Raw genomic sequence first — 26,058 nt, 5'->3', positions numbered from 1 at the left:
TTCACTTATCGTCACGAAGATTGAATGGTTATGGGTCTGAATAAATAACTGCTACAGTGGGGAAAAAAAGTATTTAGTCAGCCACCAATTGTGCAAGTTCTCCCACTTAAAAAGATGAGAGAGGCCTGTAATTTTCATCATAGGTACACGTCAACTATGACAGACAAATTGAGATTTTTTTCTCTCCAGAAAATCACATTGTAGGATTTTTAATGAATTTATTTGCAAATTATGGTGGAAAATAAGTATTTGGTCACCTACAAACAAGCAAGATTTCTGGCTCTCACAGACCTGTAACTTCTTATTTAAGAGGCTCCTCTGTCCTCCACTCGTTACCTGTATTAATGGCACCTGTTTGAACTTGTTATCAGTATAAAAGACACCTGTCCACAACCTCAAACAGTCACACTCCAAACTCCACTAGGGCCAAGACCAAAGAGCTGACAAAGGACACCAGAAACAAAATTGTAGACCTGCACCAGGCTGGGAAGACTGAATCTGCAATAGGTAAGCAGCTTGGTTTGAAGAAATCAACTGTGGGAGCAATTATTTGGAAATGGAAGACATACAAGACCACTGATAATCTCCCTCAATCTGGGGCTCCACGCAAGATCTCACCCCGTGGGGTCAAAATGCTCAGAATAACGGTGAGCAAAAATCCCAGAACCACACGGGGGGACCTAGTGAATGACCTGCAGAGAGCTGGGACCAAAGTAACAAAGCCTACCATCAGTAACACACTACGCCGCCAGGGACTCAAATCCTGCAGTGCCAGACGTGTCCCCCTGCTTAAGCCAGTACATGTCCAGGCCCGTCTGAAGTTTGCTAGAGTGCATTTGGATGATCCAGAAGAGGATTGGGAGAATGTCATATGGTCAGATGAAACCAAAATATAACTTTTTGGTAAAAACTCAACTCGTCGTGTTTGGAGGACAAAGAATGCTGAGTTGCATCCAAAGAACACCATACCTACCTTGAAGCATGGGGGTGGAAACATCATGCTTTGGGGCTGTTTTTCTGCAAAGGGACCAGGACGACTGATCCGTGTAAAGGAAAGAATGAATGGTGCCATGTATCGTGAGATTTTGAGTGAAAACCTCCTTCCATCAGCAAGGGCATTGAAGATGAAACGTGGCTGGGTCTTACAGCATGACAATGATCCCAAACACACCGCCCGGGCAACGAAGGAGTGGCTTCGCAAGAAGCATTTCAATGTCCTGGAGTGGCCTAGCCAGTCTCCAGTTCTCAACCCCATAGAAAATCTTTGGAGGGAGTTGGAAGTCCGTGTTGCCCAGCGACAGCCCCAAAACATCACTGCTCTAGAGGAGATCTGCATGGAGGAATGGGCCAAAATACCAGCAACAGTGTGTGAAAACCTTGTGAAGACTTACCGAAATCGTTTGACCTGTGTCATTGCCAACAAAGGGTATATAACAAAGTATTGAGAAACTTTTGTTATTGACCAAATACTTATTTTCCACCATAATTTGCAAATAAATTCATTAAAAATCCTACAATGTGATTTTCTGGATTTATTTTTCTCATTTTGTCTGTCATAGTTGACGTGTACCTATAATGAAAATTACAGGCCTCTCTCATCTTTTTAAGTGGGAGAACTTGCCCAATTGATGTCTGACTAAATACTTTTTTCCCCCACTGTATATCCTACCGCCATCGCCCGATTGCTCTTCTTTTTAACTACCCGTGAGTTTTATTGGCTGCTGTATTAAACGTTCAGCAAAAAATAGCTTGTGTCCCTCTTTGCATAGTCTATTTGTATAAGAAATGCAAAACAAATTATGTCCAGCAACCTATTCTAGTCTATCTTTCCCTGCATGGGACTCCAAGAGCTAAGGAGCGTTTTTTAAGGAGAGAGGCCAGCGGAGCACAGGTGCATGCGTATTGCGCAAGAGACAGAGGCGTTAAATTAGAAGGATATTTTCACGGATCCCCCCGGTACTGCTGCTCATTCCGTTCACCAGATCCGGAGGTCTACGTCACTGATCTGGTTCATTACCACCAGCTCCGGACTGTGTTGTCTCATTACGCACACCTGGTTCCCATTCCCCCTGATTAGGATTTGTATATATGTGCCCTCTGTTCCCCATTGTCTTTGTCGATTATTGTCCCATGTCCGTTGGTCTCGTGAGTACCGTGTATAGTGCTCTTCTTGTTTACAGGTCTCGTCCTGTGTATTGTGTAGAGGTTACACCTCGCTCTTTGTTTGGGTTACATCCCTTTTGTGTATATATACGTGTTTGTGTTGGGTGGAGTAAATTAAACCCCTAATATGTATTCCTGCCTTCAAGTCATTATACCACGTGACAGTTATTATGAATAACCAATAATTAATTTGCTAAATATAAGGCTAATATGGCATTTAATGTATTACCTGAAAGAGGTAGGCTAGGACGTCTATATAGTGGGCTATATATCAATCTAGAACAGGATGATCTAATTTGGATGCAATTTGAATGGAGTTGATGGAGAGAGAGAAAGACTGTGAGAGAGTGCTTGCCCGTGCACTGATTTAAAGCAACGCTATTTGAGTTATAGACTGTTTTAAAACTCTGCAGCTGCAATAAATAAATAAAATCTTTACAATTAAAAAACAAGGTGACCCCCGAAAGCCAGATGGCGATGGGTAAATTAGAGAGCGCATTCTGTCTTTATATCACTGTAGAATAGGCTAGGCTGCAGCAAATGTAGGCCTACTTGTCACAAGAAAAAAAGTTAACATGATGAGATGATACGTAGGTCTACATGCATTGTGAACTGTGTTCCATACTGCGATGGGCTGTCTGTCCCCACCCTGAGAGTTGATTCATCATGCAGAGGCCGTAGAGAAGGCATATTTAGACATTGCATATAATTTAACAGTTCCATTTCACGCCATGCTGTTCATATAAATAATGAATTATAATTTACCGTTTTTTTTGGCAGTTATTTATCCCGGGAAAAGTGAGTGGTTTTGGGCTGTAAATATCGGAAAGCGGGTAACTCTACTCCAGAGAAAAAGGGTCAGACTATTTTTGATAGGTGTGACGGTTTTCTACACTTGGTGTGAGAGAGAGAGAGAGAGAGAGAGAGAGAGAGAGAGAGAGAGAGAGAGAGAGAGAGAGAGAGAGAGAGAGAGAGAGAGAGAGAGAGAGAGAGAGAGAGAGAGAGAGAGAGAGAGAGAGAGAGAGAGAGAGAGAGAGAGAGAGAGAGAGAGAGAGAGAGGGCTAGGTAGGGATACCCCTACTTCATAAACCAATGTTTCTACTCAGCAGAAGGTGGGTTTGATGTGTGTTTGATGTGCATACAGCTGCAAAACCACTGCAGTGTCTGTGTGGGAGAGAGAAGGGTACCCTGACCACCCCTTCGTTTGCAAAATCACAATGTCTGACTCTATTGAGACAATTACATTTAAGGAGAGCGAGAGAGAGAGAGGGGGAGAGAGAGAGAAAGGGACAGAGAGAGAGGGAGGGAGAGAGAGAGAGGGGGGGGGGAGAGAGAGAAAGGGACAGAGAGAGAGGGAGGGAGAGAGAGAGAGAGAGAGAGAGAGAGAGAGAGGGGGGGAGAAAGAGGGAGAGAGAGAGAGAAATGGACAGAGAGAGACATAGAGAGAGGGAGAAAGAGATAAATCCAGAAAGAGGAATGTGCAGAATGAGGTTTTGAAGAGCATGGATTTTCACAATATATTCAGTACAGTATATCCACCCCATTTCTATTCAGCCCCTTTCCGTCACTCAGTTCAGAGAGAAAACGCAGTGTCATTCTTAAGACACATGACTACTATATCACCCTCACATACATGTTTCCCCCCCCCTGCAGAGTTTTTGTATGGCAGTATAAGAATAGAGACTGTACAAAACATTAAGAACACCTTCCTAATATTGAGTTCCACACGGATGCTTGCCCATGTTGACTCCAATGCTTCCCACAGTTGTGTCAAGTTGAGTGATGGACCATTCTTGATACACACGGGAAACTATTGAGTGTGAAAAACCCAGCAGAATTACAGTTCTTGATACACTCAAACTGGTGCGCCTGGCACCTACTACCATACCCTGTTCAAAGGCACTTAAGTATTTTGTCTTGCCCATTCCCCCTCTGAATGACACACATACACAATCCTTGTCTCAATTGTCTCAAGGCTTAAAATCTATTCTATAACCTGTCCCCTCCCCTTCATCTACACTGATTGAACTGGATTTAACAAGTGACATCAATAAGTGATCATAGCTTTCACCTGGATTCACCTGGTCAGTCTATGTCATGGAAAGAGTGTTTTGTACACTCATTGTGTAGTAATATAGAATAGTGACTAATATTGCATTTTATAGTAATAGAGAATGTCATTATTTAATCAGTTTGGTTTGTTTGGTGCTGATTTATCATAAAGGTTTCATTGCACTGAATGACAATTAAGTTACTGAAAGCCTTGCGACTCTTAAGTCTGAGAATACACGTTATTCTCAATAGTGGTGTGCTAGTAATACCCACATCTTTGTTTGTACTGTACGCGTGTGAAAGAGGCCATTAACTTAACATTTCACGGCAACACATGTAGCAGTGCACATGAATGTCCGCCTTCAATTGGGAATCGTGAATAATGTATTCGATATTCAGTCTGAGGACACAGGCTTGCATTATAGATAGGAGTACAGTTCTTCAGACTCAATCAATCACATTTATTTATAAAGCCCTTATTATATCAGCAGATGTCACAAAGTGCTTATACAGACCCCAGCCATTCCACTCCACTCATACTGAATGACTAAAACGCTCAATTTCTGCCCTGTTGAAAATTATGAATTTAGTAAACCATATTACAAAATAGTAAGTGGCCAGGTAAACAAAATTAAAGCATGGATTGCTGTCTTACCTTGTCTATTGTGAAGACTACTTACAGGGTTACGGAAACCAGTATGTCATATTCTGCATTGTTCTCAATGTAGCTTCTGGATGTGCATCTCAGCTATGGTTTTGCTGGGTTACTCTGGTCTTATTATCAAACTGGGATCACTTTAGAACCAGTGGGGGGATTAGTGCCTGGGCTACAGAAGATATCCTTGCTCCTTTACCCAAGGTGTAGTGACCAGAAAAACTCAACCAGCTCTCACAATCTCACGCCAGGATTAGACGTTCATTCATGTTTCTCAAACATCAACTTTTGAAATTGTTCCAAACGACAAATTTGAAGTGGTTAAGGTTAAGTCTAGGCATTAACTCCGAATCTTAACGTTAGGGTTAGGTTCAGGAATTAAACTCCAAATTCTCAAGGTTAGGCATTAACTCTGAAAAATATAAAAAACAACTTTCTATCGTTGGATTCAAACTTGCAACCTTTGAAATCAGATGCAGATGCCCAGGTAACTTCATCTACCATCCCCGTCCACAACACCCTAGCAAAATCAAAACCTACTTGAAGGTAACAACTCTCACTGTTGGCCCTAGTGGCCGGTTTGCACATATCATACCTCAGACACGGATGGACGTTGAATACTGACTTGTATCACGAGTTACCTGGCTTGAAAAACTAAATGATTTATAACATGTTGGAAGAGGAAAGTTCACCTGTGTGCTTGTGATTGTGCATGCACGCACGCACGCATGCATGTGCACACACACACACACACACACACACACACACTCACACACACACACACACACACACACACTCACACACACACACACACACACACACAAATTCAGGTATACACGCACAGAAATTGAAGGACACACACACATATATGCAGACAAATTCAAGCACGCGTGCGCACACACACACACACACACACACACACGCGCGCCTCTGCGCACAGTGTGCCAGCACAGCGAGCTCCCAGTTTCCATTTTAATTATTACAGATCGGCCCCTGCTGAACTGTCTGAGGAATCAATCTCACTCTCCCAGATTGTTTTAAACTCTGCTGATCAAAGTCTTTAATTGATTGGAGGATGCCATCTTAGTGTGTTCGCCTGTTTGCATGTGTGTGTGTTTGAACTGGCATATGAAGTCTCCATAAATGTGGATATAAATTAATGACATCTGGAAATCCTAATGCAGTCTCTACGCTGCCTCAGCATTAGTGCCCCATACTCTACAGTCAGAGAGAGAGAGACAGAGAGAGTGATGTCATTAATGGTTTGGTACCATTTGCATTACTGAGTCCTCTCCAATGTGATTCACTCCCTTTGCACTCGGGTTCCTTCCTTTTGAATTGTCAGTCTCATCAGGGTCCGTCCTCGTTTTGTATGTGTCCCTGTGTGTGTGTGTGTGTGTGTGTATTTACGTTTGTTTCTGTGTGCATCCATGTGTGTGTGTGTTTGTGTCCATACATGTGTATGTGTGTGTGTGTGAGCCTGATAGTTAAGGTCTTTGGAGCTTTGAAGTGGTAGAGTATGAAGCCAGGCAGACAGCTGATGGGACAATGAAAGGTTGGCATTTTTTGCCAATTCAGACATGAAAGGATCTATTTTGTCTGATGCCCAGGTAACCTTGTGGGACCGTGTCTGTTAAACGAAGAATACCGTATGATGGGAAAGAGACAGTCCTTTCGTTATTGATGTGACGAAGGTTTGTTTGATTCCATTGACTGATAAAAAGAATGGGAAGAAAATGTGACAGTCCAACCAAGGGGCCTAAAGTGGAGAATTAACCCTATGGAACCTGGTCAAAAGTAGCACACTACATAGGGAATAGAATGCCATTTGGGACATAGTCCGAATGTCCATGAGCCACTCCTGAAAGAAACTTGGACGTTCAATGAAAACCACTTCTTTATTGCTAAAACTTGATACATTTAGGCAACTTCACTGGGATGCTTAAAAATAGGGATGGGGATATATGTTGGTATTATAAAGATATACTACATTGTAATAGCCTGATCGCCTTAGATTGTCGAGAATTAACATCAGAATTCAGAGAGGATCATTTTTCTCTTTAGTCATTTAGCCTAGTACATCAGACCTTTTCCATCAAGAGGGTCATATTTCATCAGTGGGTATTAGGCTAAATGAGACTTTCATGATTGTTTCATTAGAAATATTTTCTCCTCACACATGGCTTTCTTGTAATGTCGAATGTTCTTTACTCTCCTTCAATATTGGTTTGTTCACCCACAAGGTCGAATTCAGCATTGGAAATTTTGAAAGATAACAGATGGACTTGTATGTTCATACCTACAATAAACACACACTCACACACACACACACACACACACACACACACACACACACTTAATTTCTTAGTCTATGCAATTCTTATTCTGTAGAAAATGTACACATATAAAGAACTCACTGCAAGACCTCTGGGTGGGTGGAAGCAGTTCTTGTTACGATATAGGAAGATTCCCTAGGTTAAAAGCTCTCTGCCTGTTCCAATACAAACATCTCACTCAAACATCCACAGTTAATTTTCCGTTAAATTATTCTATTTTGAAAATGACTTGAGCTTGCACTTTACTCTGCAATCCTTTATCTTCCTTCTCTACACTTACAGTATATTACAGTTGATATAGAGATTTGAAGGTTTGCTCTATGTTTATGTATACAGATGTCGTATCTTAATATAAACATCCTGTTGTTGCAGGAAATGCAAGCTTGTAGTGTATTCAATGTTTAAAAATGCTTCTAAAGTTTGTCATTTCCACTTTCAAATGTCAGACTTGATTTTCCATAACAAAAAATCTCCATTATTATCCACGTTATAATTCACATGTCCTGTTGCTGCAGGATAGTTTTTCTGCTGTAGAAAACTGGCTCAAATTAAAATCCTTCATCTGTATAGGTGTTTTGTTGGTGCAGCATTTGTGTGGGACCTCTTCTCTCTCCTCCGGTTGAAATGATTAATTATCTTGAGCTAACTCTTTGTATAATCTTGCTAACCTCTCCCTCTCTCTTGCTCTCTCTCTCCCCCTCCCTCCCCTCTCTCTCTCTCTCTCTCTCTCTCTCTCTCTCTCTCTCTCTCTCTCTCTCTCTCTCTCTCTTTCTCTCTCTCTCTCTCTCTCTCTCTCTCTCTCTCTCTCTCTCTCTCTCTCTCTCTCTCTCTCTCTCTCTCTCTCTCTCTCTCTCTGTTTCAGATCCCCAGCTCAAGGGTATAGTGACCAGGTTATATTGCAGGCAGGGATACTACTTGCAAATGAACCCAGATGGCTCTCTTGATGGGACCAAGGATGACAACAGTAACTCCTGTGAGTATACAGTCTCGTCCGCTATCCCGCTACAGAGTCAACAAGTTGTCACTTTGCATACGGTAGTGTGGAACTGTTTAGCATTCATGACCAATACTCTATTCTAAGTAGTATGCAAGTCTGCTGTGGTGTTTCATAATCAGCAAATTAAGATATGATTTAAGATTATGTATGATGTAAAGATGGAATCCTTAATTGAAACAATAACAAAGCGAACACCCTGCCTGTGTTTTGGTAAAAAGCTGAGGGATGGGCCTAGAAAAATGTAACCACTCTCAAATTCAAAGTGAGAGCTACAGTATGTATGCAAGGACTGACCATCCATAATATCAAAGTTATAGTTTTAACCATGTTTTGAGGCTATACAGTATTTGTTTACATTTACTTTGTTTACAAACATTGGAGTATAACAAGCTTATATTTTGGGTTCTGATGGGGTACGACAGTTGAACTAAACTCAAGAATCATTGGATATACACTGTGTGTATATCCAGAAAGCCGGATTAGTGACTTAGTGAGATCTTTCAAACCAAAACTTGTGCAAACTCAGAATTTCCATCTCCAGAAAGAGAGCTTGAAAGAGAGCCTGATCAGAAACCAAAGCAACGAATGCTCTTAAGCAAACCTGCTACCTACTAGGTTAACTTGATCTTAGCCTGTCCGGTTGAATAAATACAGCAATTCTCTGCCAATCAGATTCTTGTTAGTCATCTGTGACCTGTGACCTTGGAAAATCCACTTGACATCGGAGCCTGCATTGTTCGCCGTGCTTTACAAAGGGAACAAATTATTGAACCTCGAATACATCCTTTCGATTATTCCGAAGATTTCCGCACAATCACTCATATATCTGGTAGATTTACTCAACCCATATATAGCAAACGTAACCCAATGTGGTTTCGCTTTGACTGCTATACAAACTCTGTGTATTGCTTAGCAATTTTTTGCCACTGGAAATTTCCTGTACAATATGGGCGATGCTGAACTATTTGGCAAGGCAACTGTGTGTAGAGCCGTAAGAAGTCTGCCTCGCATTGAAGAGATGTGTTGCACTCCCTGGCCATCAAGCTGTTCATATTATCAAGGAGGTTTTTGACAGAATTGCAGGTACAGTAGGCTGCGGTCAGTTGACTGCCAGCGATGCTTTGCTAATTTCATAATAATACATAAAAAATTATAAATAGCATAATTCATCCTGCAGATTTTCCAAGCGTCATTGGTGCTATAGATGGGACTGTCACGCCCTGACTCTGGGGACTCTTATTTGTTGAGTCAGGGTGTGTATTTTCTATGTGGTGATTGTCTATGTTGTATATTTTAGTATTTCTATTTCTATGTTGGCCGGTGTGGTTCCCAATCAGAGGCAGCTGTTGCTCGTTGTCTCTGATTGGGGTCCATACTTAGGCAGCCTATTGGCACTAGTGTGTTGTGGGATCTTGTTCCGTGTAAGGTATGTTGTTTGTGTCTACCTTGGACTTCACGTTTCGTTTAGTTTGTTGTTTTGTCGTTGTGTTTATTCGTTATAATAAACATGTATGCATATCACGCTGCGCCTTGGTCTGACCCGTCTATGAACGATCGGGACAGAAGATCCCACCAAACGAGGACCAAGCAGCGTGTCCAGGAGCAGACCTGGGAGGAGATCCTGGACGGTAAGGGATCCTGGACTTGGGAGGAGATTCAGGCTGGGATGGATCGCCGTCCTTGGGAGGAGACAGTGGAGGCCCAGTATAGAGAGGAGAAATGGCGCCAACAGTGCCGACGACGGAGACCCGTGAGGCAACCCCAATAAAAATGTTTGGGGGGGCACACGGTGTGGACGACGAGGCAGCAGGAGGCCGTGGAAGGGCGGTTATTGGTTCAGAGGGAGCAGGAGTTATTCGGTCAGAGGGAGGCGCTACAGGAGGCTAAAAGGGAGAAGGAAAGTGTAGAGGCACGGCGAGAGGAGCTGGTTAGGCAGCAGAAGGAGCAGGGGTTAATAAAGGAACCCAGTCCCACTCCTCGCACCAAGCAAGTGGTGCGTGTCGCCAGTCCGGTCCGGCCCGTTCCTGCTCCCCGCACTAAGCCAGTGGTGCGTGTTCCCAGTATGGCCCGACCCGTTCCTGCTCCTCGCACCAAGCCAGTGGTGTGCGTCGCCAGCCCGGCCCGGCCCGTTCCCCGCACTAAGCCAGTGGTGCGTGTTCCCAGTACGGCCCGACCCGTTCCTGCTCCTCGCACCAAGCCAGTGGTGCGCGTCGCCAGCCCGGTCCGGCCTGTTCCTGCTCCTCGCACCAAGCCAGTGGTGCGCGTCGCCAGCCCGGCCCGGCCTGTGCCTGCTCCTCGCACCAAGCCAGTGGTGCGCGTCGCCAGCCCGGTCCGGCCTGTTCCTGACCCTCGCACCAAGCCAGTGGTGTGTGTATCCAGCCCGGACCGGCCTGTTCCTGTCCCTCGCACCAAGCCTGTGATGCGCGTCTCCAGCCCGGTCCGGCCAGTTCCTGTCCCTCGCACCAAGGCAGTGGTGCGCGTCGCCAGCCCGGTCCGGCCTGTTCCTGCCCCTCGCACCAAGGTAGTGGTGCGCTTCGCCAGCCCGGCCCGGCCTGTTCCTGCTCTCGCACCAAGCCAGTGGTGCGCGTCGCCAGCCCGGTCCGGCCTGTTCCTGCTCCTTGCACCAAGTCATTGGTGCGTGTGTCCAGTCCGGCACGGCCCGTGCCTGTTCCACCGGTGCCTGGTTCGGCACCGGTCAGCTGCTCTACTCCGGAGCCACAGCAGTCCGCTCCACCGGTGCCCAGTTCAGCTCCGGTCAGCTGCTCCACTCCGGAGCCAGAGCCATCTGCTTCACTGGGGTCCAGTCCAGCTCCGGTCAGCGGCTCCACTCCGGAGCCAGAGCTGTCCGCTCCACTGGTGCCTGATCCAGCTCCGGTCAGCTACTCCACTCCGGAGCCAGAGCAGTCCGCTCCTCTCCAGGTTCGGGGTCTCCCACACCAGGGTCCAGACAGGTCTTGGAGTATAGTGGGAGGAAGGAGAGGGGAAGCAGCGCGCCGAGGTCTAGACCAGACCAGGGGCGCAATGGGGAGGCGAAGAGTGAGAGGTCGTCACGCCCTGAGCCGGATCCGCCTCCGAGGCGGAATGCCCACCCGGCCCATACCCTGTTATGTATATGTTGTGCGGTCGGAGTCCGCACCTTTGGGTGGGGGTACTGTCACGCCCTGACTCTGGGGACTCTTATTTGTTGAGTCAGGGTGTGTATTTTCTATGTGGTGATTGTCTATGTTGTATATTCTAGTATTTGTATTTCTATGTTGGCCGGTGTGGTTCCCAATCAGAGGCAGCTGTCGCTCGTTGTCTCTGATTGGGGACCATACTTAGGCAGCCTATTGGCACTAGTGTGTTGTGGGATCTTGTTCCGTGTAAGGTTGTTTGTTTCTACCTTGGACTTCACGTTTCATTTAGTTTGTTGTTTTGTCGTTGTGTTTATTCGTTATAATAAACATGTATGCATATCACGCTGCGCCTTGGTCTGACCCGTCTATGAACGAACGTGACAGGGACACATATTCCCCCATTCAAAGACCCTCTGGACCAAATGAAGGAGACTATGTGAATATAAAACAAACAGGTAGCTATTGAATACTGTAGCCTACACTTTCACCAAACCAAATCATTTTCAGAAACAGTCATTTAAGTCAATGATCTTCCTTACTTCTTTTGTCAGATTACTGTGACTCCCATTGGGATACAACTAAACATAGAACACATTGTTGCTTGTGTTGTCATGAAAAGCACTCTATGAATTCAATAAATTATTATTCATCCTATGGAATGGGCATACCATTGCAATTGTGACATAGGTTAATACAACCTACATATTAGGCCATAGCCTTGAAACGTAATATCACCAGCAGTGGCGGCTCCTGAAAAAATCATTTTTCTGATGATTTAGGTGACCTACACACATTTTAAAAAAGATATGTCCAGCAACAACATGAAGACAGGGGCAGCATATAAGTCAATACTGATATACACATTACTTGCTTCAAAAAGGCCTCATGGTTGAATTGGAAATATGTGCACCTGAGCATAATTCACAACAAGCAAGCAGGAGCTTTTGATAGAGGCTACTGAAAACATTGATGCAAGTTATTGGTAATAAGAAATTTTTATAGACTTCCATATTCTGCCCTCTTGTATAGATTTGTGAAAATGAACAGTGATAGACATTTTGCCTGAAAACAGAATTTGAAAATAATTTATAGAAAAGGTAAACACAGCTATCTGTATGACTTTGTAAAAATGAACAACCATATTCTGGCCAATTGTATAGATTTGTAAATATGAACAACCATATTCTGGCCAATTGTATAGATTTGTAAAAATGAACATGAACAGATTATTATTATTTTTTTAACTTTTTAAAAAAATGAAAAATAACTATTTTAAACAACATCAACTGTGAACTGATTTGGGTGTGTGTGTGTTAAAGAGACAGACAGGGAGGGACAAAGAGAGAGAGAGGCTACATTACTTGTACTGAAACTGTTCTAGCTTGCTGCATGATCAAATTCAGCTGATGCGCATAGCAATGCACGTAATGGGCATTCTTGAAATGCTCACGCACCTTTTGCTGCACACCAGCCTTCTCTCCCCTCATCACACTGGCTCCATCGTAAGCTTGCGCAATGAGTTTGACTTTCTCGTCGTCTGCAAAAAGACCGTTCAGTCTCTCCAAAAGCACACTGGCGATTGAGACTGAGGTTGATTCCGAGATGGGAAGGAACTCAAAAAAGCGCTCCTGCACTTTGTGGTTGCTATCTATGTACCTCAGCACAAGCACCAGCTGTGTCTGTGTATAAACGTCCGTGGTCTCGTCAGCTTGGATAGCTACGAAGTTCGCCGACTTCACCTCCTCCACAATATGTTCCCTCATGACCGCTAGCATACACTCCAGTAGCTCGTTTTGAATGGTCTTTGATGTGCCCTTGAAAACTTTAGCATTTTTAAGATGGTCATCAAACACCTCATCTAATTGTGCCACAAAGTTGACAAGTCCAAGAAAAATACCAGGGTTGGTGGAGCCCTCAGTTTCATCTTTGCCTCGCAAAGCTAGCCATCTTGACAGTTGTACGTGAATTGATTGACGCTGCTACCCGCTCTTTTCTTAGTTATGTTCATGGTTACTTATGTTACGTATGACGAAAGCGCGTAAGTGCAAGCCCTCCCGGAACCCATAGAGATTGTATTGAAAGCTCTGATATTTGAAAAAAAAAAGATTTTACATCTTACATGAGTCTATGAGAGACTCCTGGGCGATTTTCAATTTGACTGAAATCGCCCCAAAAGGGGCGGGGCCATTTGAAGCACGACTTTAGCCTGATTGGACATTTAGTGGCAGATCAGACGTCTAGATTAGAACACTGATAACTACTGTTGCCGTGATATAATTGATTAGAAAAAAAATCCCTTCCTTTTCCCGTTTGGCAGTGTGTCGCCCATATCGCCCTAATGAACACACCGCCCCTGATCACCAGTGTTGCAATAAAAGTGCGCTATAAAGTGAACGCATTATTACTAATCACCCGTGTGTGTAAGCTAGACCTATTAGATACTGGAATTGTGCCACGTCACTTGCGCATTTACTCTGTCTGAAATTTCTGCCAGGCTCCCTCTCTGGATTATATATTTTTTTTGGGTAAATATGTGAACATATTCGTTATATCTTGTTACAGTTGTTTCTTGTTCTAGACTTATTGGGCTCTGTCTTTTGACTCCATATCTATTGTTTTTTCTGTCATCAACATGAGGACCTTTTTGAATGTTGCGTGCACGCACCAGTTATCAGATCAACCAATCTGCGCTTCGCTTAGCCTAATAACTTAAACTAGAAGCAGCTGTTCTGGAACCAAGAAATCCTGGACTCCCTCATCTGGTTAAAACAAGCCGGATATGTTCAGGAAATCCTGAATTTGTTAAACCATCTTTCTGGAATACCCCTCTGCTCTTTCCATGAGAGACTGACCAGGTGAATCCAGGTGAAAGCTATGATCCCTTATTGATGTCACCTGTCCACTTCAATCAGTGTAGATGAAGGGGATGAGACAGGTTAAAGAAGGATTGTTAAGCCTTGAGACAATTGAGACATGGTTTGTGTATGTGTGCCATTCAGAGGGTGAATGGGCAAGACAAATGATTTAAGTGCCTTTGAACGGGGTATGGAAGTAGGTGCCAGGCGCACCGGTTTGTGTCAAGAACTGCAATGCTGCTGGGTTTTTCACACTCAACAGTTTCCCTTGTGTATCAAGCATGGTCCACCACCCAAACCATATCCAGCCAACTTGACACAACTGTGGGAAGCATTGGAGTCAACATGGGCCAGCATCCCTATGGAACACTTTCAACACAATTGTGGAGTGTATAGGGTGTAGGCTTAGAGTAAAGGGTGTCCACCCGGTACAGAGTGGTACCGTTTTCTCGCAGCAACTTTTGAGGATTTTACTGTGGTCATCTGCAAAGTACAATTAGAATGACACGAGTTGAATTAAATGTAAAAGGCTATTTATTTATTTTTCGATACGCTCAGTGCTCTGTTAATATTTCACAGCGATTCGCTTGTTTTTGTGAGAAATCTTAGAAAAAGAACAGAAATTTCGTATTCATATGAAAATATGATAATACTACATCATGTCTCAAAATCAATGTCTATCTTACCTCTATATTGTCCTCCGGATTCGAGAAGAAATATGACGAGTTCAATGCTGAGCCTGTCAGTTAGCCTTAATTATTGAACAGCATCTAGCCTAGCTGACGCAATGCTATTTTACACCACTTTTTTTCTCTGACCTGATTTAGTCACCCTAATTTTGGCCATTCTACAAGGGTAAAAACTCTAATAACCTTTGAAAGGATTATGAAATATACATGAGGCTTGGACCATTGGTTTTCTTAGAGGAGTATCTACACAATTAACATATTAAATTACCCATTGGTCAAAATATGCATTTTTGATTGGACACCCTAGTACAGGGTTTCCCAAACTCAGTCCTGGGGCCCCCCCTGGGTGCACATTGTGTTTTTTACCCTAGCACTACACAGCTGATTCAAACAATCAAAGCTAAATGATTAGTTGGTTATTTGAATCAGCTGTGTAGTGCTAGGGCAAAAAACTAAGCGTGCACCCAGGGCGGGGCCCAGGACTGAGTTTGGGAAAACCTGCCCTAGTATACTCTCACCAGACAGTTTATTAGGTACATCCATCTAGTATCGGGTTGGACCCCCCTTTGCCTCCAGAACAGCCTGAATTCTTCCGGGAATGGGTTCTACAAGTTGTAAACGTTCGAAAGGGAAGTTGGTCCATGCAGACACGATGGCATCACACAGTTGCTGCAGATTGGACAGCGGTACACAACCACCACCAGCCTGTACTGTTGACAGGATGGGTCCATGGACTAATGCTGCTTACGCCAAATCCTGTCTCTGCCATCAGCATGACACAACAGGAACCGGGATTCGTAGGAACAGGCAATGTTTTTCCACTCCTCAATTGTCCAGTGTTGAAGATCGCGTGCCCACTGGAGTTGCTTTTGTCTTGTTTTTTTGCTGATAGGAGTGGAACCTGGTGTGGTCATCTGCTGCAATAGCCATCCGTGACAGGGGCCGATGAGTTGTGCATTCCGAGATGCCGTTTTGCACACCACTTTTGTACTGCACTGTTATTTGTCTGTTTGTGGCCCGCCTGTTAGCTTGCACGATTCATGCTATTCTCCTTCGATCTCTCATCAACGAGCTGTTTTCGGAGACAGGACTGCAACTGACTGGATGTTTTTTGTTTGTCCCACCATTCTCGGTAAACCCTAGACACAGTTGTGCGTGAAAAGCCCCGGAGGGTGGACGTTTCTGAGATACTGGATCCGGCGCGCCTGGCTTTGACGATCATACCACGTGAAAAAGTTGCTTAGGTCACTCGTTTTGCCCATTCTTATGTTCAATCGAGCAGTAACTGAATGCCTCTATGCCTGTCTGCCTGCTTTATACAGCAAGCCACGGCCACGTGACTCACTGTCTGTAGGAGCAATCCATTTTTGTGAAAGGGGTGGTGTACCATCATTAATGTATAAGTCCAAAAATTGATGTAGCAACTAAGGATTCTAGCTTTTAGATAAATAATGGTAAATTATTTGCATGTGCTTGAGGTTGATGAGGATGATACATCTGAATTCAGAAAGTATTCACACCCCTTGACTTTTCCACATTTTGTTGTGTTACAGCCTGAATTTGAAATTGATTAAATATAGTTTTTTTTTGTCACTGGCCTACACACAATACCCCATAATGTCAAAGTGGAATTTTGTTTTTTCTAAATTTTTACAAACTAATACAAAATGATAAGGTGAAATGTCTTGAGTCAGTAAGTATTTAAGTCCTTTGTTATGGCAAGCCTAAATACATTTAGGAGTAACCTTTGTCTTTACAAGTGACATAAAAGTTGCATGGACTCACTCTGTGCTCAATAATAGTGTTTACAATGATTTTTGAATGACTATTTCATCTCTGAACCCCACACATACAATTATCTGTAAGGTCCCTCAGTCGAGCAGAGAATTTAAAACACAGATTCAACCACAAAGACCAGGGAGGTTTTCCAATGCCTTGCAAAGAAGGGCACCTATGGTTGAAAAAGAAAAAAGCAGACATTGAATATCCCTTTCAGCATGGTGAAGTTATTAATTACACTTTGGATGGTTATCAATACACTCAGTCACTACAAAGATACAGACGTCCTTCCTAACACAGTTGCCGGAGAGGAAGGAACTAAGTGAAATATGTATCATTGAGCAAGGCACTTAACTGTAATTGTGCCTGTAAATTGCTCTGGATGAGTGTCTGCTAAATGACTAAAATGTAATTGTAAATACATTTACAGAACACAGTATCAGCCTAAATCACAATGCCAAGTTCCTGAAGCAAAGTGTCCATACATATGTCTCACATCCCTTACTCTGTGCTATTTACTGTACATCCATGCCAATACAGTACTAATTACATCAAATGGTAAGGAGAGCTCATTACTGTGCCTCTAAATCAGCCATACGCTCAAATAGCTCCCTATATAGTGCACTACTTTTGAGCAGGGCCTATATAGGGTGCCATTTGGGATGCAGAGACTTAGTGTCACTGCCAAGGCTAGCCCTGTTATTTCTCAACCAGTAAAAACAATACAATGGACATTACCTAACAGGCCCAATGTGTGTTCTACAGCCACAAAGGACCTATTAAATCAGCCATGCTCCACTGGTGGCTCCAATTACACCAGTACAAATTCAAAAGTTTATTATTGTGACAAGGAACATACTAGGCTGGCAACACAGTGCCAAAAGCATGTAGTACAGGATCATTACCTAACAACAATAGATACCTAGGCTGGGATTAATTCAAAGGCGCTTTTGCAGCACTGGGCACTGCACTACTGACAATTTTCCAGACGTCGGCTCAAGCATACATTACATTTGAAAGGTGCATTGTCGGTAGTGCAGCGCGCAGCACTGCAACATGCCTTTCCATTAATTTCTGCCCTATTCCTAGAGTATATTGAAGGCTTCATGATGTGTTGATGATGTGGATATATGGCAGGTATAAGCCAAACTACACCTAATTGACCCTTCACTAAGCTCCGCCCCATAATTTTTAGCAACCAATTGCAGTGCTCCAGTGGATAGCAATTGCCTCTAAGCAAGCTCGATTCTGACGCTCTGACAAGCTCACGTTTCAAACGCATGGAAGCCAATGAGGGCAATGTTAAAATCTGAGTTTATAAAAAAATATATTGTCTTAATTGCTAAACAATGGAACAGTGCACCAGGGCTACTTGCTACTGTTATTCCTAAAATGCAGAGCTTGTTGTGAGTGTTTTTCTAATCCAAAATTATACTTTTGTTGCATTGTTTGCTATTGCTGGTTAGCAAGCTCTCATTGACCACCATTAAAAACATTGCTAACGCTAACAGCCAGGAAATATACAATGCATTCGGGAAAGTATTCAGACCCATTCACTTTTCCACATTTAGTTATGTTATAGCTTTAATGGGTTAAATTGTTTTGTTTTTTCTGATCAAACTACACAAAATACCCCATAATGACGAAGCAAAAACTGGTTTTTATACATTTTTGCGAATGGATTAAAAATGTAAAACAAAATATCACATTACATACAGTGAGGGAAAAAAGTATTTCATCCCCTGCTGATTTTGTACATTTTCCCACTGACAAAGACATGATCAGTCTATAATTTTAATGGTAGGTTTAATGGTAAGTGAGAGACAGAATAACAACAAAAAAATCCAGAAAAATGCATGTCAAAAATGTTATAAATTGATTTGCATTTTAATGAGGGAAATAAGTATTTCACCCCTCTGCAAAACATGACTTAGTACTTGGTGGCAAAACCCTTGTTGGCAATCACAGAGGTCAGACGTTTCTTGTAGTTGGCCACCAGGTTTGCACACATCTCAGGGGGGGATTTTGTTCCACTCCTCTTTGCAGATCTTCTCCAAGTCATTAAGGTTTCGAGGCTGACGTTTGGCAACTCGAACCTTCAGCTCCCTACACAGATTTGGCTAGGCCACTCCAGGACCTTAATGTGCTTCTTCTTGAGCCACTCCTTCGTTGCCTTGCCGTGTGTTTTGGGTCATTGTCATGCTGGAATACCCATCCACGACCCATTTTCAATGCCCTGGCTGAGGGAAGGAGGTTCTCACCCAAGATTTGACAGTACATGGCCCTGTCCATCGTCCCTTTGATGCGGTGAAGTTGTCCTGTTCCCTTAGCAGAAAAACACTCCCAAAGCATAATGTTTCCACCTCCATGTTTGATGGTGGGGATGGTGTTCTTGGGGTCATAGGTAGCATTACTCCTGCTCCAAACACACCCAGTTCTCCTCTGAATCATTCAGATGTTCATTGGCAAACTTCAGATGGCCCTGTATATGTGTTTTTTTGAGCAGGGGGACCTTGCGGGCGCTGCAGGATTTCAGTCCTTCACGGCGTAATGTGTTACCAATTGTTTTCTTGGTGACTATTGTCCCATCTGCCTTGAGATCATTGACATGATCCTCCCGTTTAGTTCTGGGCTGATTACTCACCGTTCCCATGATCATTGCAACTCCACGAGGTGAGATATTGCATGGAGCCCCAGGTCGAGGGAGATTGACAGTTATTTTGTGTTTCTTCCATTTGCGAATAATCGCACCAACTGTTGTCACCTTCTCACCAAGCTGCTTGGCGATGGTCTTGTAGCCCATTCCAGCCTTGTGTAGGTCTACAATCTTGTCCCTGACATCCTTGGAGAGCTCTTTGGTCTTGGCCATGGTGGAGAGTTTGGAATCTGATTGATTGATTGCTTCTGTGGACAGGTGTCTTTTATACAGGTAACAAGCTGAGATTAGGAGCACTCCCTTTAAGAGTGTGCTCCTAATCTCAGCTCGTTACCAGTATAAAAGACACCTGGGAGCCAGAAATCCTTCTGATTGAGAGGGGGGCAAATACTTATTTCCCTAATTAAAATGCAAATCAATGTATAATATTTTTGACATGCATTTTCCTGGATGTCTTTGTTGTTATTCTGTCTCTCAATGTTCAAATAAACCTACCATTAAAATTATAGACTGATCATTTCTTTGTCAGTGGGCAAACTTACAAAATCAGCAGGGGATCAAAATACTTTTTTCCCTCACTGTAGGTATTCAGACCCTTTACTCAGTAATTTGTTGAAGCGCCTTTGGCAGCGATTACAGCCTTGAGTCTTCTTGGGTATGACACTACAAGGTTGGCACACCTGTATTTGGGGAGTTTCTCCCATTATTCTCTGCCGATCCTCTCAAACTCTGTCAGGTTGGATGGGGAGCGTTGCTGCACAGCTATTTTAAGGTCTCTCCAGAGATGTTAGATCGGATTCAAGTCTGGGCTCTGGCTGGGCTACTCAAGGACATTCAGAGTCTTGTCCCGAAACCACTCTTGCGTTGTCTTAGGGTCGCTGTCCTGTTGGAAAGAGAACATTTGCCCCAGTCTGAGGTCCTGAGCGCTCTGGAGCAGGTTTTCATCAAGGATCTCCTTTTACTTTGCGCTGCCTCCACCATGCTTCACCAAAGGGATGGTGCCAGGTTTCCTCCAGACGTGACACTTGGCATTCAGGCCAAAGAGTTCAATATTGGTTTCATCAGACCAGAGAATCTTGTTTTTCATGTTCTGGGAGTCTTTAGGTGCCTTTTGGCAAACTCCAAGCGGGCTGTCATGTGCCTTTTACTGAGGAGTGGCTTCCGTCTGGCCACTCTACCATAAAGGCCTGATTGGTAGAGTGCTGCAGAGATGGTTGTCCTTCTGGAAGGTTCTCCCATCTCCACAGAGGAACTCTAGAGCTCTGTAAGAGTGACCATCGGGTTCTTGGTCACCTACCTGACCAAGGCCCTTCTCCCCCGATTGGTCAGTTTGGCCGGGCGGCCAGATCTAGGATGTGTCTTGGTGGTTCCAAACTTCTTCCATTGAAGAATGATTGAGGCCACTGTGTTCTTTGGGACCTTCAATGCTGCAGAAATGTGTTGGTACCCTTCCCCAGATCTGTGCCTTGACATAATCCTGTCTCAGAGCTCTGTGGACAATTCCTTCGACCTCATGGCTTGGTTTTTGCTCTGACATGCACTGTCAACTGTGGGACCTTATATATGTGTCCCTTTCCAAATCATGTCCAATCAATTGAATTTACCACAGGTTGACTCCATTCAAGTTGTAGAAACATCTCAATGATGATCAATGGAACAGGATGCACCTGAGCTCAATTTTGAGTCTCATAGCAAAGGGTCTGAATACTATTTCTAAAATCCTGTTTCCGCTTTGTCATTATGGGGTAATGTGTATAGATTGCTGATGATTTTTATTTATTTAATACATTTTAGAATAAGGCTGTAACGGAACAAAATGTGGAAAAAGTAAAAAGCTTTGACTGCACGCTGCCAGTGGATTCAGAGCCATCCAGTGGCTAGCCACACTACAAACTTCATTTTACCAGGTTCCCGTGAAGGAATTGTAATGACAGTCCACCACAACATACCCAGCAAGGGGTATATAAATGTCTGTCTCTCTGTCTTTCTTTCTGTCTCTATCTCTATGTGTCTGTCTCTGACTCTCTGCCCCTATTTCCATTAACTGTCTTCCAGCTTTGTTTAACCTCATTCCTGTGGGTCTCCGAGTTGTTGCGATTCAGTCCGTGATGACAGGGTTATACATCGCCATGAACGGGGAGGGCCATCTCTACACATCAGTGAGTAACAGTCTATTCTATTGTATTCTATTTCTAGTTGTTTCTAGTCATTTCTATTCTAACAATTGCATTTTCTGCTTGTGTAGCATTTGCATGTTAGTTTTTTTCGTCATGAATCTTTTTCTGGAGGCAGTTCTGCAGAGTGGTCACTAACTGGCACAGCAACATAGTCATAAAATCTGATTTTAAACCTAACCCCAACCTTAACCCTAACTTTAACCACACTGCTAATCCTAATGCCTAACCTTAAATTAAGATTAATACAACTGGCCTACCTAAGGGGAAATCACTCAGCTCTGCGTCCAGGACAAGACTCATGACAATAAACATCAACAGGTCGCAGTTGTAAATGAGAACCTGTTCTCAACTGGCCTACCTGGTTAAATAAAGGTGAAATCAAAAAAGAAAAAGAAAAACCTGCGTATCATTTGGGACATAAAGGCATGACACACAAAGGTCATGCAAATAATAATTCAAGAAACAGTCAATACACATTACATGCAATATATGTCCTGCTAAGATACGCAACCATCTTTGTGATCATATCATATTACGCATTTTAGAGACACACACGTACACACACGTTCGTACACACACACACAATATCATATCCCAATGTTTATTCTAACGGGAAGATGTCGACCTTCTCTTAGTTTTCGGCATCAGACTATTTAGTGTGGTATCTCAAGACTGATTGCTCTGCAGAAAATATGAGAAATCCCAATACACATGGCTTCATGCATATAGATTTGTATTCATCACCTCCAGAATCACATCACCTACATATTTTCAGTCCATGCATCAAGAAAACAATATGGTAGACAGTTCATCATACTGTGTAGAATAACATATTTATATTTTATTTTTTATTGAGTGTTTACAGTTTGTTGCACATAGTTATTTCCAAAATGGAATCAAACATTGAAGACAGAAGAATATTGTAAAAAAAGGTAAAGAGAAGAAATATGATGTGTCAATGAAGACATGTTTCATGTTTTAACCTTGTTTTTTGATGTTTTGTCCCTTGCAAAAACAACAAACAAATGTTTCATCTGGTGCAAATGCTAAGTAAATGCTTTGGTGATCACTTGGGAAAATGAAATGTACATTTTGTAAAGTGTTGTTAGTGCTCCTGGGGTCTATAACCCCTCTTGAACAGTGTGTTCTGAAGGTAACTACTTTGTGTAGTTATGAATGACTTTCTCTTATTCATGGACGGTTGTAGCATACTGCCATGTCAGTGGCCTGGCCGCGTTTTAACGACTGAAAGTGAAGCTGGTCTTATTGACGTTCTCTCTGTAAAATACACTAGCCATCCTTAAGGCAGAAAGCTATGAAGACAATAACACTTCATCCAAGGACAGATCTTTCCTCTCTTCCTCGTCTCCTCTTACTCTTACTTCCCCCTTCCCAGTTTATTTTAAGGGTCCATAATAATAATAAGGCATTTCTAAGGAATTTACGAACTGTTTGCTCACTATTTATTGATAATAATACTCCCACATTATATATTTCCTTAAACATTCTGTGTTTTGTTCTCATTCTTTTACCAGGTACTGCGAGAAATCAGAAATCCAAAATCAATAACTGTATACATATACAGTGCCTTATTCTAAAATGATTTACAAACAAAAAAAAATACATCAGCAATCTACACACAATACCCCATAATGACAAAGCGAAACATTTTTTTTAGGAATGTTATCAAAAACAGAAATACCTTATTTACATAAGTATTCAGACCCTTTGCTATGAGACTCAAAATTGAGCTCAGGTGCATCTTGTTTCCATTGATCATCCTTGAGATGTCCACTTGTGGTAAATTCAATTGATTGGACATGATTTGGAAAGGCACACACCTGTCTATGTAAGGTCCCACAGTTGACAGTGCATGTCAGAGCAAAAACCAAGCCATGAGGTCGAAGGAATTGTCCGTAGAGCTCCGAGACAGGATTATGTCGAGGCACAGAATACTTTCCGAAGGTACTTTCTGAATGCAATGTGTGTGTATATATATATATATATATTTACAGATGGGCACTTGTTTTCAGTTGTATTTTTACGTAACAAAATGTTAAAAAAGTCAAAGGTATTCTTTTTGTGAGACATTACACTGGTCAGTCAAAACATTTATAAAGTATTTATAAAGATTAGGGACTGCAAAAATACTTTACTAATGATTAGTAATGATTATTAATGTGGGATTAATTATTAATAAATAGTGAACACACAATTTATAAATGCCTTATAAATGTGACCCCCACTTCAATTCAGTCTTATATAGCAACATTTTAAATGGTGTTTTTTACATTCGATAAAAGTACAGACTCAGAGCTACAAGAGGGTATATCATACACTGCAGTTGAGGAACAATGGAAAAGTAATTCTGCTTTGAAAGTTGATCAACTTGAAACATCACTTTTGAGAAAATGGCCCTTGAATGTTTTGCTACACCTACTGGAGAGCTCTTCTTTGTCTACAGCCATTCAGCATCTTTCACACCCTTTAAGCCTTAGCCCCACCCATCTCTTTAAGGATTAACATGTGAGGCCATGTGCTAAACAGAGTGAATAAGGTAGCGTAGTAAACAACCAAAGATTTCAAGACTAAAAGTGATGAAAGTAGTAGCAAAAAGTAGTAGGACAAATACATTTTATCTAGTCCTTGGCCTATATTTTGGTGCAGGTCATGTTTTTCTTCACATTACCGTCTCTGGTAAACACACACTATATCGGATATAATCTAGGTTTATTTGTCACATCAACAGGATACAGAAGGTGTAAACCGTACATTGAAATGGTTACTTGCATATTTGCATAGTAGCAATATCAAAAATAGAATGTGTCCAGATACACATTTTCTATAAATATTTTATAATTATTAGATGATGCTTACCCAGACACACTTGTCTAAATTGATGGGTCATGTGAAATAAATGCTAAACCACCCACCCAGCCACATCTAGCTAAGTGGATGGTTCACTATTGTATAGACATGTACACATGTTCATGAAATACAATTGATGGCCGTAATCACCCCAGGACACACCTGGCTAACTTGATGGGTCATGTAATCATCTGGCGAAGTGGAGTCTTTGGTTTAGACATGTAGCTAGCTAGCTAGCTAAACAATGAACCATAATTCCAACCCATAGCTACAGTACAAATGGATTGTCATAGCTAGCCACCATGCATGAAATGCTGTAGTATGAATCTGCCGGTGGCTAAAGCTAACCAACTGGCTAGCTAACATTAGGCTATAACTAGCAATGCAAAATGGCTGTCTGAGATACAAATAATATTACTAAACAGATCATAGACGTAACGTTAGCTAGCGAGCCAGCAAGCTAACGTTCGCTAGCTAGCGAACAATACGCTTTAACTTGCAATGAAAACGGCTTTCTGGCAAAATTAGAAACTTAGAATATAAGAAAATGTAGATAGACTCTTACCCGTATACATGGATGTATGTTTGTTTGGTCCGTTGTGTCAAGTCACTCCGGTTCACACTGACCGTGTGCATCACAACTTTTTCCCACTGTTCTTTGTTCATAGAGCCTGCTAAATTCAGTGGAGCAATGTTGTTAAGAGCAGTAGCAACACTTTTGCAGTTCTCCATTTAAAATGTTATATCATTCAAAAAAGCTGTGGTAGCAAGGTTTATCTACACATACTTAGCAGCTCATGTTATAGACAGAAGCGTGCTACATGGCAATCCCAACTCATCTCTCGGCATGTCCAGCCCATCCATTATATCAGCCAATCATGGCTAGTGGGAAGGTTCCTGTCTTTTTCCGTGGCTAAACCAACTAGGCTCGTAATTGAACAATGTTATTTGTATTTACAGATGGCATACAAATTTGTTACTAAGGCACATACAAGTTCACATGTTCCAGAAGGATTTTCTGCCAAAAAAGGTATTTTGATATAAAAAATAATGTTTTATGTTCAAATACCTCTCCTGTAAGGTAGTAACGTGCGACATACGTCTAGATTCCTGAAACAGGTCACAAATTGTTTATTGTTATTGTTTATCACCCTTAAAATAAAATGCTACCCTTTCCTTTTCATTTATTTCCTTTCCTCTACTATTTAGCTATATCAATCAGGATGAAGAACATCCTAACCTTATCTCTCAGATCGATCAGGATCAGTGCTTCAAATCCCTCTCATCCCACATAGAGCATCAGGGAAAGGCAATTTTCATTCCCCTTCCTGTCCTCATTCATTAAGTGCAGAGGTTAGAGGCATGGTTTTCCGGCGACAGTATACAGGCAGGTATTCCGTTGGAATTCCCTAAGACTTAATATTCACCGCTTGTCTAAAGCCATGAATGGAATTCGATTGGAGAGGATTGACCTAGAATCTATGGATTGTGTTTAGGGAATTTAATGTAGGGATTGGGAATTAATATACATTATAATAATAATGTAATATGCCACTTAGCGGACGCTTTCATCCAAAGCGACTTACAGTCGTTCGTGCATACATTTTTGTGTATGGGTGGTCCCGGGGATCGAACCCACTACTCTGGCGTTACAAGCACCGTGCTCTACCAGCTGAGCTACAGATTATGGATGCTACATATTGCAGTACAAAGAG

At 42.5% G+C, this 26,058-nt stretch overlaps 1 protein-coding gene across 1 annotated transcript in view; it reads left to right on the top strand.

The window, feature by feature from the left end:
• The window catches only part of LOC311143361 (fibroblast growth factor 14-like), a gene marked incomplete at both ends in the record, with an annotated part of 122,238 nt that overhangs the window by 10,111 nt on the left and 86,069 nt on the right, over window positions 1–26,058 (top strand). The window contains 2 exons of the mRNA XM_084179202.1: window positions 8,069–8,179; window positions 21,354–21,457. Coding sequence (XP_084035328.1) covers window positions 8,069–8,179; window positions 21,354–21,457 — 215 coding nt within the window. The remainder of the gene's footprint in view (window positions 1–8,068; window positions 8,180–21,353; window positions 21,458–26,058) is intronic.

The sequence above is a fragment of the Coregonus lavaretus genome, assembly GCF_964263955.1.
Source record: "Coregonus lavaretus genome assembly, chromosome: 16".
Taxonomy (NCBI): Eukaryota; Metazoa; Chordata; class Actinopteri; order Salmoniformes; family Salmonidae; genus Coregonus; species Coregonus lavaretus.
Note: the sequence above shows the minus strand (reverse complement) of the source record. Positions and strands in the feature narration are given on the sequence as shown.